This window comes from Grus americana, chromosome 2 (assembly GCF_028858705.1).
Source record: "Grus americana isolate bGruAme1 chromosome 2, bGruAme1.mat, whole genome shotgun sequence".
Classification (NCBI taxonomy): Eukaryota; Metazoa; Chordata; class Aves; order Gruiformes; family Gruidae; genus Grus; species Grus americana.
The window spans coordinates 139422222-139435874 of NC_072853.1; the positions used below are offsets into that span (position 1 = coordinate 139422222).

The window sequence follows — 13653 nt, forward strand, 5'->3', positions numbered from 1 at the left end:
CAGGTAAAACCTGCTTCTGAATAACTGCTTCTAACACAGTTCAGAGCAGTTTAGAAACATGCGGAACACTAACACAACACAGCAGCACAGGAATTTTTATGACAGTTTGGAAATCAGCACCTTTACCACATTATCAGTTTTCCATTGTACCACTTAGCTTTTGTTCTGCTCCACTGGTACAAAAACAAATTTTAATTCATGGAAACATTACTGCAGTAAGTACAGTTATGCATATGCTTCTGCCATTGCAGATTTGAGTCATAAGACAGAAGTAAACCCTACTGATTTCCTATATTGCATATTGCAATAAACCGATTTTACTAGTTTATTTTTAAGTATTTACAAGCATTTTGCTAAAGATCTGGACAGACAGTAGCATATCTGGGTCCTAAGATAAACAGAAGACCAAATCTTTCATTTCCTGAAAGCAGCCTATAGTTTCCTACCATTATTACATAGCAGTATCAGTAATTACAAATGAACTCAAAAGCTAAGAAAATTAAAGCTATAATCTATTTCTACACAGTGGCTAACAATGAGAAAACCTTTACAACTTTTTTTTTCTAAACCTTGAAATATCACTGCTAATAACCTGAAAATAAAGTAACTCCACTCAGCCTGCATTATAGTAATATCTAAACCACTTAGAATTTGCAAGTCTATTCACTTTTATGTCCTACTTCAAGCACAGAGTTAGCACAAGACAACACATCAACTGCATTCTTACCAGTAACTGTTCTTGGTCTTCCTTGGCATCCTTGTAAGAGGTGGATCCAGGCAACCAAGATGATAATGGAGTTTACAAGTGTCACACAGTAGCAGTAGGTGTTGGTCATGGTTCTTCTTGCAAATTCCACAACTTTTAATGTAGGTAGCAGAAAAGCATTATAATTACATTTGAAATCATAAAGAATAAACAATACATCCCAGCATATTCCCCAGTTTCAATACAAACATGTGGCAACTTCAATTTGAATGCATCATTTAAGTGCATCATTACTCCTTAAGGAGCTTCTACCTACACACAGTAAAGCATATAAGACACCTAATATAGTTAACTTAACAATAAAATGGATTTCAAACTAATTTGAGGACTTCTAACCAATAAGTAATCACTTGATACTTCAACAAAATGTACCAGTGGCAAATGGAACAAATACTATCTCTGCCATCCAGACACTTAAATTGAAAATTATGCTGCTATTATCAGTCTTAACAATCACATGCTTATTGCAATAATGCAAGCACACTGAAGTAGGTCTGTGCTGCTATTATGTTGGGCAACATATCAACTCATAAGAAATAATATTTCCTTTTCATTATTATTGTTTTACTGGAATTGAAATGTAGGTATTTCAAAAAGATCTGGTGTTCATTGATTCCATTATAAAATGGGAGGAATTAAATGACTGGATTTGAATGAAACAGAACAGTAAAGCATGACTCCTATTATTTGTTTGTGTATACATCTAAACCGCCAAATCCTCAGCCCACTGCCATATTCTCAAGATTTGCACTTCTCACAGCACTAGAATTAACTTTTGTTTAGATAATCCATCTTCTTCATTAAGCCAACTAGCTGGGCAAGATACTGCCCACTTGCTGTGGCTGGAGGCCTGGCTGCTGCTCTCTAGCTAAGCGTCAGACTGTGCCACTTCTCTGCCCGTGGCAAAAGAAGATCCAAGACGATATTTTTCACAGTCATGCTCTGGGATCCTAGTATATGTTCCACTGTTAGGCTTAGTTAAAACCCAGTCAGTAGCTTCACAACTTACAGAAGAGGGGTAAAGGTGGAACAATGACAGAGTAAGTGAATACATTTTATTTTCTTGGGAATTAATAGAAATAGATGTAGGGAAATTTAAAACACAAGACATTCCAAAGCATTTGACAACCCACGAGCAAAAAGTAAAAATTGTTATACGGCAAGTGTTGTATGTATCCAGCCACTGTAACTAAACAGTAGCAGCACTGTTGCAAAATCATCAACACAGATGATTGCATTCAAAAGACAAAATGACAAGTTAAAAATGTTCACATCACAGTGACAAAGGACACTTCTATTTCAGCTGTAAAGAGTTACCTTTGTCCTTAAAGCACTGCTATCAAAAAAACCCCAAACCTTAATGATGTGTGCTAAGGTGAAGAATTGACTACTATTCAACTTAGCATTCAGAAATAAGTAAAACATGTAGACAACTCTGCAGCATTTTGTTAATCAAAACTGAAGCAAACAATTTTAACACTCTTGTGAAACTATAACTTACTAGACATTGTATCTATTCTGTCAAGACTTCATTACTTGCCTATAAAGCACGGCTGGAAGCGTAGATGTCTTTTGCGTTCCTCCTTCCTTTTTACTTGGTTTCCTTTCCTTAGGAGCACGCAAAATTGCTGGTATGTTCAGTTTCTATTGGATTTGAACAAATGCAGTATACATGAGTCTTGAGACTTTTAGAGAATACCACTCCAATCTCAGTGCATGAAGAACAAGACTCAAATTATGAGTGGGAAATTGCTTAGCTAGCTATTTTGCAGACAAGAATAACTACAGAAGTTTATATTACAAAATCATACTGGGATAAAATAATGTTATACTAGGTTTTTTTTCAATTCAATAAATAAACACATGAAAAACTAGCTTTTAAAATTTTTCTTCAAGCTTCAAATAGAGGGAGGGACAAGGATGCATTTGTCTAGGTAGCTGAAACAAGCAAAGGCAAATTCACAAAACTGACAGAAGACGACTGAGGCAGTTTATTTTCCCCAACATCCCTGCCTACATTGGTGCTCGATAGGTTAATTAGAAAAATTATCTTATTGGACCAAGCCTTCCACAAAGCAGATGAGATTCTCTTCGGGTTTCTACTAATCTGCAGCATGCTAGCTTCTCAGACAGCAACCATCTATCAAAGTCATTTCTCAGCAGCCCCGTGGGTCTGCATCTGTTCAACCAACTGGAAAAAAAATGTCATGCAAGCTGTGCAAATGAATTCTATTTAACTTTTCCTCTTTTTTTTTTAATTTAGTAACATTTGTAGCTGGAAATATCTTTGCGAATACTTACTCAAAGCCATTTTAAAAAAGAGGGGAAAAAACCACAATCGTGATTCAAAAGATACGTTACGTGAGAATCTTTCTTCAGAAGTAGGAAAGATAGGCGGACAAATAGAACCAGGAGAAGCTAGCATACCTTAAGAACTACTGCTGCATAAAGAAAGGGTAAGCTTCATTTTCTGAACAGCAGCACAAACTCAGCAGTACCAAAGGGCACGACACGATTGTGACCTAATTGGGTCTGCATTTTCACAATTAACAGTTTCTTCAATCTTCAAACCATAATTGGAAATCATTTCAGTCTCTCTCTGACATCTAAAATGTCCACTGCCATTTAATACCTTTAACATAAAACAAATATCAAAACATGGCGAGAATCTGTACTTCTCTCTTTTCTCCATGTGTATCAATGAGAACAAAGATAATTGCTGGCAACAGAAGTAATCCAAATCTTCTTTTCTCCTAGATATTTATATTCATTTGACCAAAATATTCTGCTCTGTCCAGTTAAAAAACCTCACATCCATACTGCAGTTTTAAAGATTTCTATCTTACAAAAGCTATGAAGAGTTACCATATCATTTGAAGCCTACAAACTAAAGACAATGTGGAGACAAAAATGGTAGGATTAACTCATGCTTCATGGTATGGTTCATCAGAAATGACAGGTCAATCAGTTATACCAAATGAAAGAATTTTGCAAACAAGATCACTATTACAACAACAAAATTAAGCTACAGATTCCCAGTAGGTGGTTTGCAGAAGTCTAGATATTTCAATCAGGAAACATTATCCCCAGAGTAAAGCCTGGATCTGATCAAAACAATTTATTTGGCCATAGAAGTAACAAACAGAAACAAAAAGGCCTGTTCTTGGAAAACCAGGTCTGCCTATGAACTACAAAGAGGGGGGAAGAACCCAACCAACCTGTCCAATGATTCTACCCAGCAGAGCCCAAATGCCTTGCCCTTCATTTCTCAGTTTTCCATTCATATTTTGTAGCTCTTCCAAGGACTCACACAACTGAAAAGTTAAAGACAAAAAAAATCAACAGATATGAAAATCCATTAAGAGTTATTTAAGAAAATTTATTCAACCTCTTACCTATCTAGGGTGCATTACTTTAGTGTGGGATTAAAAAGCAATGGAACTCATGTCAATATAGCTGAGACCAGTGCAATCATTCAGCAATTTAACGGAACTAAAATGAAAACCTGGGCAGCCACCTGTTTTGTAAAGATGATCTGAAGCATTTCAGCATGAAAATAAGGTTTCATGAAGTCAACCAGAAAGCAAAACTAAAAGACAACAACATCTTGTATGTGTTGTCCATACTACTTAAGCAACAAGATTACAAGAAGTAACCACTTAAATGAATTAAAGCTCTGTATTGCATTAACAAAGAACATTCACTCACTCTCATAGAAAGATATAATTTATTAAAGGATGGAAGCAGAAAAAAAAAGTTGTTTTTTTTTCTTCTGGAAGTAACTATTCATTACCACACAGCATATACAACCTAGTAATCTAGTTAAAACCCCCACACACAGTATCCTTCCTCTATCATTATTGGACAGTTCACAAAGATGTGCTGCTTCATTTCTGTATTTTCTCATTTACAACACATACCCAACAGTTTAAGAATTAGTAACGCTATTTTTTTGTCATCACTAACCATCACTTGATAGGTTGCTGAATTCAGCAAGAATGGTAGCATGTCATCTGTCACAAAAGATAGAGTATTTCTATGTTCCATTTCAAAATATTTAAAGATTAAAATAAAGAAAAAATTATTTAGTAAAAATGCAATTAAAACACAAAATGCTTTTTTAACCATGATGATGAGTTAATAAAATAATTACATTAGCAACATTTTGGGGGAACAATGCCATTATTTATGGGCCCCAAATTTCCTCTACTCAAACCACTCAGAAGACACTATGGACATGTGAATATTGATTATTTCAGCCTGAAAAATTAGCCAAGTTATTAAATCTACAATGAACACAACTGGAGTTGGAGTTGACATAAATAAACAAATAAACAAACACTCTGACAATCCTAGATACCCAATAATCAAGTAGGGTTCCAAACAGAGAACCAAGCAGGTTCAAAAACAATCTAGAACTACAGGCAAGCAAAACAAAAACACAGAGAGAGAGAGAGAGAGAGGGAGAAGAGTCTCAAAAGTTGTCTCAAAGTCTCAAATGAAATGCATACAAAGAATGAAAAAAAGAAAACACAGCTAACTCATGAGAGGGACCTGTCTGTCCATGTGCAATTTGTTACTGGAGCTCTGAGTGGGGTCAGTTAAAGAGCTAGTGCCCAGCCAACATATGACATTTTAGAAGTTAATTCTGCCTGTGTGGAAGGAGGTTGGACCACAGAATATTTTTACAGGAAGAAATATATTTTTAAATATTACTTTTAAAGAAAGAATGGTTTGTATCTTGCTTTCCAAGTCATTTTGTTTGGAAAGCAAAATGCTATCAAAGTTAACAGCAGCAATACTAAAAACAGTACAACGGTTTATTATCCCCTTTTTCTTCACCTTATTATACTCCACATGAAGCTTTTCCTGCTCATTTTCTAATTTATCCTTGATATTCTTCTGTTCAGCCATATTCTCCTGGATTTGAATCATGCGCATATTTCTCTCTATTTAAAAGAAAATCACATTATTTCCTATCCTTGGCTATATTTTTAAGTTTTATGCACTGAAAAAAGTGAAGCAATGAAAAGCATAAAACCGTAACGACACAAAACCACAAAACCGTAGCCTATAGGTTTATTACACAGAGTAGAATGAACAGTCATAACATTTATTTTCTGCTGCATAACTAATAGTTATTTAAATGGTGAGCTTTGATCAGTCACCTATCGAACAGTCTCAAAGACAAAATCACACCATTCCACAGAGAAAAGGAGGAAAACGTAAGAAAAAAAAATGACACCAAATGTACCTAAGTTTCTACTCCATTCTTACCAAAGACACTGCCTCCTGTTTCTATCTGAAATTTTCTTCTTTTCTGAAATGTCTTTTTTAAAAAAATCACTAACTTTCTGTGTAAATACAGATATCAAGCAATCATATATCGGATCTTAATTCATAATTCATATTTATCTATTAATAACAAAGAAATACAAGTAAAATAAAATAAAAAAGCCAACGAATCATCACAGTACAGATACAGCAAAGCAATAATTTTTCATGGAGAAAAATATGCAATTTTTATTCTTACCAAGGTAATAATTAACAAAATCAGCAGTGAGAGCTGGTTGCTTATGTTTTCTTCTTCCGTCAACACTGGAACTAGTATCTGAAGTATCCACTGGAAAAATGTCTGTACTAATTCCCATTAACTCAGCTTTGCGCATAAGCTTACGTATGGCTGAAGCACTGCTAGTAAGTGGTCGTGGTAGCTTCTCCCTGGGAACCCAGGCCTGAGGCCTGGTGGTGCGTGCCAGCTCCGCCTTGGCACGGTACTGCTGCAGCCTGGCATTGATTCGAGCCTGCAATAAAGAATTCCATAAATTAAAGACGTAAGAGAACAATTCAAAATTGGTTTTGAGTTATATCCTTTTGGAACACATCCGCAATTTATTTCCATTTTAAAAGCCACACAATCTAATCAATGCGATTTTCATTCTTGAACTCGATGACTCGAGAAACAGCCACTGATTCAGACATTTGATTTTACTTCAAAACACATACACAAATAACATTGTCCTTTCACTGGGTTTTGGAGGTATTCACAGGTTTCCTGATGAGATTTCCCCACCAATGAAAGTAACACAAATGACTGCTGGCTTTCAGACAATCCCATCTAATCATAGTAATTTGTTGGGACTCTGAAAACTCACTACTGGGAAAAGCCTTGGCTGATCTATCAAAAATACGTTTAGATACACTTTAAATTGGTATCTACATGAGCAATAAAAGTTGATGAATAGCATTTTTGCCATATTTGACATCCTTTTGCAGTAACTCCTTTCTCAACGCCCTATCTCCTTATAAATGTTAAATAAGCTGATTATAAAGTGCCAAAACAACAACCCAAACAGAAGTGAAGTAGGCAAGAGAAGCTCACAATATATATCGTTGATGACATCTGTATATTTGTGACCATCTGGGAGATCAACCCCAGAAGATCAAGTTGTTACTGACAGCTGGAAAACACTGTCTTGCGGGAACTCCACGTAGAGGCAATTCTAGCAGAAAATGACATCAACTTACAAACCTTCAGAGGCAAAACCCCAGCTGACTATCAGTTAGAAGTTGTTTACTTGCCTGCAGAAAGAAGAAACTAAACTAATCCAACTGCCCCACCATATGGTATGAGATACTCCTGAGACAAAAGCAAAAAAGTGTGCATATATATATACACGGTATGGTTAAGGAACATCTCTGATTACAAATAGCATCGCTGAAGGTAATATTACAGCTTAACACGTTACCTTACTAGATCTTGAACATTAATGACCAAGAAACACAGCAAATGTGGCTTGCAGGTCAACTCTGACCCGAAGGGCTTTTTTCCTGGACACACAGCAGCAAGCAGCAGATCCACCTAAAGCCACCACCTTGCTTTATTCAACACTGGCAGGACCAAGGATGGTTTATAGCTTCCTTAGTTAGGATGCTTCTTCACTAATTACACGCTCAGTTCTGAAACATTTGGGGTCATTTAAGATGTCATACAACTGTATACCCAGAGCTTCATTCCAGAAATAGATGACAGATTAAAATGACTAATGTCTAAACGGAATCCTGAACTCAAGTATATGCTTTAATCAAAGAATGTATATTTCCTTTAATGATATTAAAAAAAAAGTATTTCAATGTAGAACACCTTCCAACAATCCATAACAGTCTTAGACAGCTGTACATATTATATTCTTTAGAGGGATTTACTTTCTTGGGCCCCTGGACTTGCCAGACCATTGCCTCAGTTATTCCAGCCTGCGCTACAAAGCATCAAATATCCATTTCTTCCTCCTTCAAAAATGTGCCTCAAAAATCCATTTTCACAATACCAGATAAATTATTTGTACAACTGAATACTTATTTATGGTAGTCCAATGTTTGTAAACCTTACTTAAGTCTACAAACTCCCCTGGAAGTAAGCTTTTGTATGTACATAAGATATATACACATACTATACATATATATATATATTTCTTAATATTTTTTCCAGACTAAGCTGCCTCAAGATTCTTATTTCTCAGATAAAATCTTAATTTAACAAAGATGGTTGAATTTACTGGTGGGATTTTAACTTCCTCATGCAGACAACATATGGTAAAGCAAGGAATGAATTTGTACATACTTTGTGTCAACTCCCCAGTCAGACATTTCTAGTGTGTCTTAAGAACACCTTACAGTTCTGCATTTCTAAAGACATAGAAACCACTCAAACAATTACTTCATAAAATCCCAATACATACGAGACATGGAAATGTATTTTTCAAGCATCCAGTCTGTTTCCATCCACGCAAACTCGGGCACACAAACAATACTAATGCAAACTCATATAACATCAGAGTCATCAATAGTGAAATCAAGTGGTTTTACAAAATGTATGCAAGTTATCAAATTTGTATCAAGATGCCTATGACACCATGTCAAGCAACTCCACTTGCAGTTTTCAGCACTCATTCTTTCAGTTTCTAAACATTTAATACAAATAATTTAAAGACTGAAAAATCTGCAGGGTCTTGGTTTAGGGGAAAGAGGAGGAAGAGAAGGAAATGCTGGGAACTTATTAGCATTATCAGCACTGCATAACAAATGCCTGAAATAGAGCTAACAAGCCCTGTTGGACCCAAACTGATTTTGCACAACCAGCACTTACCATTATGTTGAGCTGTATTCATGTTACTGTGATTTCTCCACTACATACGTTCATTTCACATAACTGAGAGCTGAACGTATTCAGCAAGAATTATGTAACCAGGTTTTCAAGCTACACAAAGCTCAATACATATCTCATAGAAATATTTTATTCAAAATTCTTCTATGAGAGAGGTTGCTCATATTCCTTCTCAAATGCACTGGTCACTTTTAATTAATAATCTCTTCGCCTATTCAAAGATCTTTGAAGAACTCGAAAGGTATGATTTTTTTTTTAAATCAAAAGTTTGATGATATGAAGATTTATTTCCTGATCATTACACTACAGTTTCCCTTCAGAAAAAAAGTAGTTATTTCTCTCCCATAACTCCCTTCCATTATTTACAGCATCTGCTACTTTCTGCAACAAATTAGGCAGGATTCATTTAGATGAGCTGCTTCTCTACATCGGTATGATTTTCCATACAATGCCGTTCAGCCTAAGCAGTGACAGCAAAGTATGCTATAAATCCCTCAGAACCAGAAAAAATAATAAAGTTATTAAAATATATCAAAGTACACAGATCCCCTCAGAAGATTGAAACCTTTCTATCAACAGGACATTCATAAGTTGAGCTTATGCAGTAACTAACAGTTGTACACGGATCTGCCACTACACAGGGATACAGACTTTGCCTAAGATTTTCAGACAACTCCCACTCAGCAGTACAGACTCGATGTAATTTTTTTTTCTAGGAAATCTTTATTATGAAGGAAACCCAGCACGTAAGATTCTACTTAGGCCTACAAACAAGTGAAAAAGGACCTAACAAGAAAAAACTTTAGGCAAGCTAACTCTTCTGCCAAGTTCAAGGAAAAAAAAAGTGGATTTTTATGGAACTTGGATGTAGAAATATGTGTAATTTACTGTCTGGCTGTCTTTTTTTAAGAATCTTGAAGAAAATGTTAAACAAAATCTATGAATTATAATGAAAATGTAATTACCAACTTTTTGCCACAAAACCAAACAAAAAAAGATTTTTCAATAAAGACAAGCATAGGTATCCCTATTTGATAATCAGTTTATTGAGAATTGTTCTTAGAGACCAAAACCTACAAATAATTCACTGCTTTGTTAAATGGCCATGTACTATCAATACATTTCACATTTCATTTCCTACTACAATAACAATTCCCCACACTTTCCATTTCTTTCTTGTTTAACATGGATGATTAATACAGACACATCTGTGTTATGAATACAATACCTGAGCTTCTGGTGAGAGCTGTTTTTCTCTTTCCTGCAAGGACATTTTACAGTAAGATTGTAATGCCAAGTAGTTCTTCCGTTTCCACTTTCTGTCTAACCTGTCCGCGTGCTGTTTACAATAAGCAAAAAAAGGGTCAGCTATATCCTGTTTCAGAGAAAACAAAGGGGAAGGAACAAAAACAAAGTAAGACATACAAGGCCAAAAGGCTCTGAACAGTACAAACATTCTGGCAATCAGTTCACATGTTCAAACAGACATGCTTTTAAAAACAACTACTAAGTATGTTTCTGAATCAATTGTGTCATGTTGATATAATTAACCAGATAAAGTGTTCTTCCATTGTTTTCACTGCATGATCCTAAAAGTTTTTAAATGCGTTAACTATTGAGCTCTCTACTGTTCAATCTCATTCCCAGAAGAAATAGCAGAAGAAATTCCTAAGTACAAATCCATTTAACATATAACATTATTGTCAACTTCCTGTTGCTTCACCACATCATCTTTTGCATTATATCCTACAAAGGATTCTGATTAATTCAAAAGGCAATATATTTGGTTTTCTCAAATGATTTTCCAAATGGTCTTGGTGGCTATCCCCCATATATCTCAGATGACTTTTTTTTCCTGTTTTTCACTCTTCCCTCCATCAGATCTGCACATTATCACGGCTATAAGTTTATAGCAACTTACAGCACTTGCAAACCTTGCAAGCAGACTACAAATATCTGAGCCATTAGGAGACAGTGTTTGAGAAGTATATTTCATTGTCAGTATATTTTCAAAAGTGTAGAAACATCATCATAAATCTACAGATTAACAAGAACTTAAAGCAGTCTTCCTTCATAAAGTAATACAAATATTAATAAATAATTTGCCTATCAAATTTTCCTTTACTCCACCTATAAAACACAGACCAATAAAATCTACACAGGCTTTCCATATGAATTTTATTTGGATTTAGATTTTTAGAGTGTGTGACAACTTATGGCCAAAAATTAGCAGCACCCTAAAATTAGATTCTGTGAGGCCCTGATTAAAAATATTTTGGTTACAGAAAACATGTAAGAAAATCTTAAGGTGGGAAGGCAAGTAAATACATATCCCTAGAAGAAATTCACACAGTGTTTGAAGAATCAACATTACACATAATTTATTAGGAGGGCACAACAATGAGGAAATTGTACTATCTTCCTATTCATCAATCTCACAGAAGAAGGTATGTTGTGATTCCTTTAAGAATCACTGAGTGGCCCACTGTTTTCAGAAACAAAAGCGTGTCAATAGTGCAAGTGATGCTTGTTTGTGTGTTACCTGTGGTACTTCCTAAAGCAGTAAGAAGTTAAATTGTGCAGCTATGAACATGACAGGCTTAATCCAAATGATACCTATCAGGATGAAATCTGGCAACCTACTTATATCATAAAAATTAATTCGGAAGTAGGAGCTTCAAATCTAAATTGCTTTAATCATATTACAGGAAGAAAAATGGTAAGAACAGATATGAAAAAGTTATCAGTAGGTTACAAATGTTTGCTTTTCATTCTGACTCCTCAGGTCAATGTTACCACAAGGAAAGTCATATACCTGTACTGCAATTTGAAGAAAATACTGGGAAACATGCATGAAAAAATGACATCAGAAATGTAGTTCATTTCTCAACACAGTCCTGTTTGGTATGAAACAGATTATTAGACTAAGTAAAACAGCTAGGTAAGTATGTCAGCCTAGGTGCAGTTCAAGAATTAGAATTAAAATTCATGTCTGTATTGACTGATAGTCTATTAAGCAAACTTCTGCGCTAACCTTCTCTATTCTTTTTTCCAGGCCCTTTCAAAAGGTGCTCAGAGTTGGACAATCGGGTGAACAAAGAGCCCTCCCTTGGACAGTCTCTTTACTCGGCCTATAACTTGCTACAAATTTATAAAAACTTTGCTTAGGGTTAGTGAGCAAAAAAAGGCACAATTTCAGGTCATCTTCACAAGCTTTTGATACAACTCTTTTATTCTATCCTTTCCATAGCTACCTCTTCTGCTGCTGCTTCTGAGAGGAGGCCTTCCTTCTGAGCACAGGTCACATGGAAATAAGCTCTGCACATCCCAGCATCACAACTAATGCATACACCAGTTCTGGCAAAACGAGGATCTTCGCAAAAACTGCATTCCTTTATAAAGAGTGGAAAATGCCACAGTAAATTTCAAGTGTGTTTTGCCTATTATTTGATAATTTACATCTTACCTATAAAACCAAACAGGTAGGCATGCATTTCTTAATCTCTCACACGTCGAATACAGAGCAAAGCTGTGCATCACCTAGAGAAAATATCTCCATGCAGAAAGTTAAACAACAGAAAGAAATGGCAAAGGAAACTCAGTGATTGAAGAAACTCAAAACACTGCATACGCTACCCCTAAAAGGGCACCCTTTAGCTGTGCAACAGCAACACATAACAGATAAGAAATGAAGTGAAAAAGAATATTAATCTGGTTTTGTAGGGGGAAAATGTAGCTAAGTTGTTACTTTCACACTTCATACAGAAAACAGTGTTTGTTTACAGCTCTGTGAGAGTAACGAGTCCTCATCTGTGCAGTTCACTTTCACCTTACAGTAATAAAGTATGCCTAAATTCTTAGCCCTACTCCTAGACATCACTCATGTTAATAAAAAAAAAAAAATGCATGACTCATTGAAACCACAGTTTGTGGGGCTTTGGCAGCTTGCTCCAACTTTTTTTTATACAAACATTTCTAAACCATGCTAAATGCTTCAGCAGGCCCATACTGAACATGCTCCTGATACAAGTATGTTGCACACAGGCAATCCAAAGTGTTTTAATTTATTTTATATATTATATGTATTTTTAAAAATGTACTAGATATCTTTTCATTTAGTATTCGACTTGACAAATTGACATTCAAAGAAATGAAACTGACCATGCAGAAATGAAGCATTAAGGCAGCAGGACTATAAGCACCTTCCCTCACGTTAGCCTGATAGATATGGCCTCTCCATATTGTCCCCATTAGCTACAGAAACAGTATTTAGCAAATTGCTGAGTGCTGTCCTCTGCCCATTGCAATGGTGTTCTGTACGGTTTGTGTATTGACCTGGACTGAACACGTTTACATGTAAAACCATGTTAATTTTAGAACTATTTTTCTGTTCAAGCTGAAGGCTCCATGTCATTGTGTTTTTTTTTTTTTAAATACTGCTTTGCAACAACCTTTTTGTATGCATTCTAGCTTATAATTATATAGACCCTAAAGTAATTCCTACTGAATATACATCTGTTGCTTTCTTAATCAACCTAACCTTCCGTTTCTCCATTTCGCATCCCATAAATCCTCTTCACTTTCCATCCACATTTTGGCAATTTGCCACTAACTGACTTTAAAAGAAAGTAATTAGCACCCACATAAAAAATAAGGGAAATCAGGATGAAAACAGTGACAGAAATTACGGACAACAGTAGTAAAGAAAACAGAAAGAAAGAGG

General features: G+C 35.4%; 1 protein-coding gene across 1 annotated transcript in view; it reads right to left on the bottom strand.

Annotated features, from left to right (window-relative positions):
* The window catches only part of PHF14 (PHD finger protein 14), a 168737-nt gene that overhangs the window by 119627 nt on the left and 35457 nt on the right, over nucleotides 1-13653 (bottom strand). The window contains exons 7-13 of the mRNA XM_054817113.1: nucleotides 12185-12322; nucleotides 10159-10305; nucleotides 6300-6570; nucleotides 5609-5715; nucleotides 3985-4080; nucleotides 2315-2410; nucleotides 728-867 (exon numbers count right to left, since the gene is read on the bottom strand). Coding sequence (XP_054673088.1) covers nucleotides 728-867; nucleotides 2315-2410; nucleotides 3985-4080; nucleotides 5609-5715; nucleotides 6300-6570; nucleotides 10159-10305; nucleotides 12185-12322 — 995 coding nt within the window. The remainder of the gene's footprint in view (nucleotides 1-727; nucleotides 868-2314; nucleotides 2411-3984; nucleotides 4081-5608; nucleotides 5716-6299; nucleotides 6571-10158; nucleotides 10306-12184; nucleotides 12323-13653) is intronic.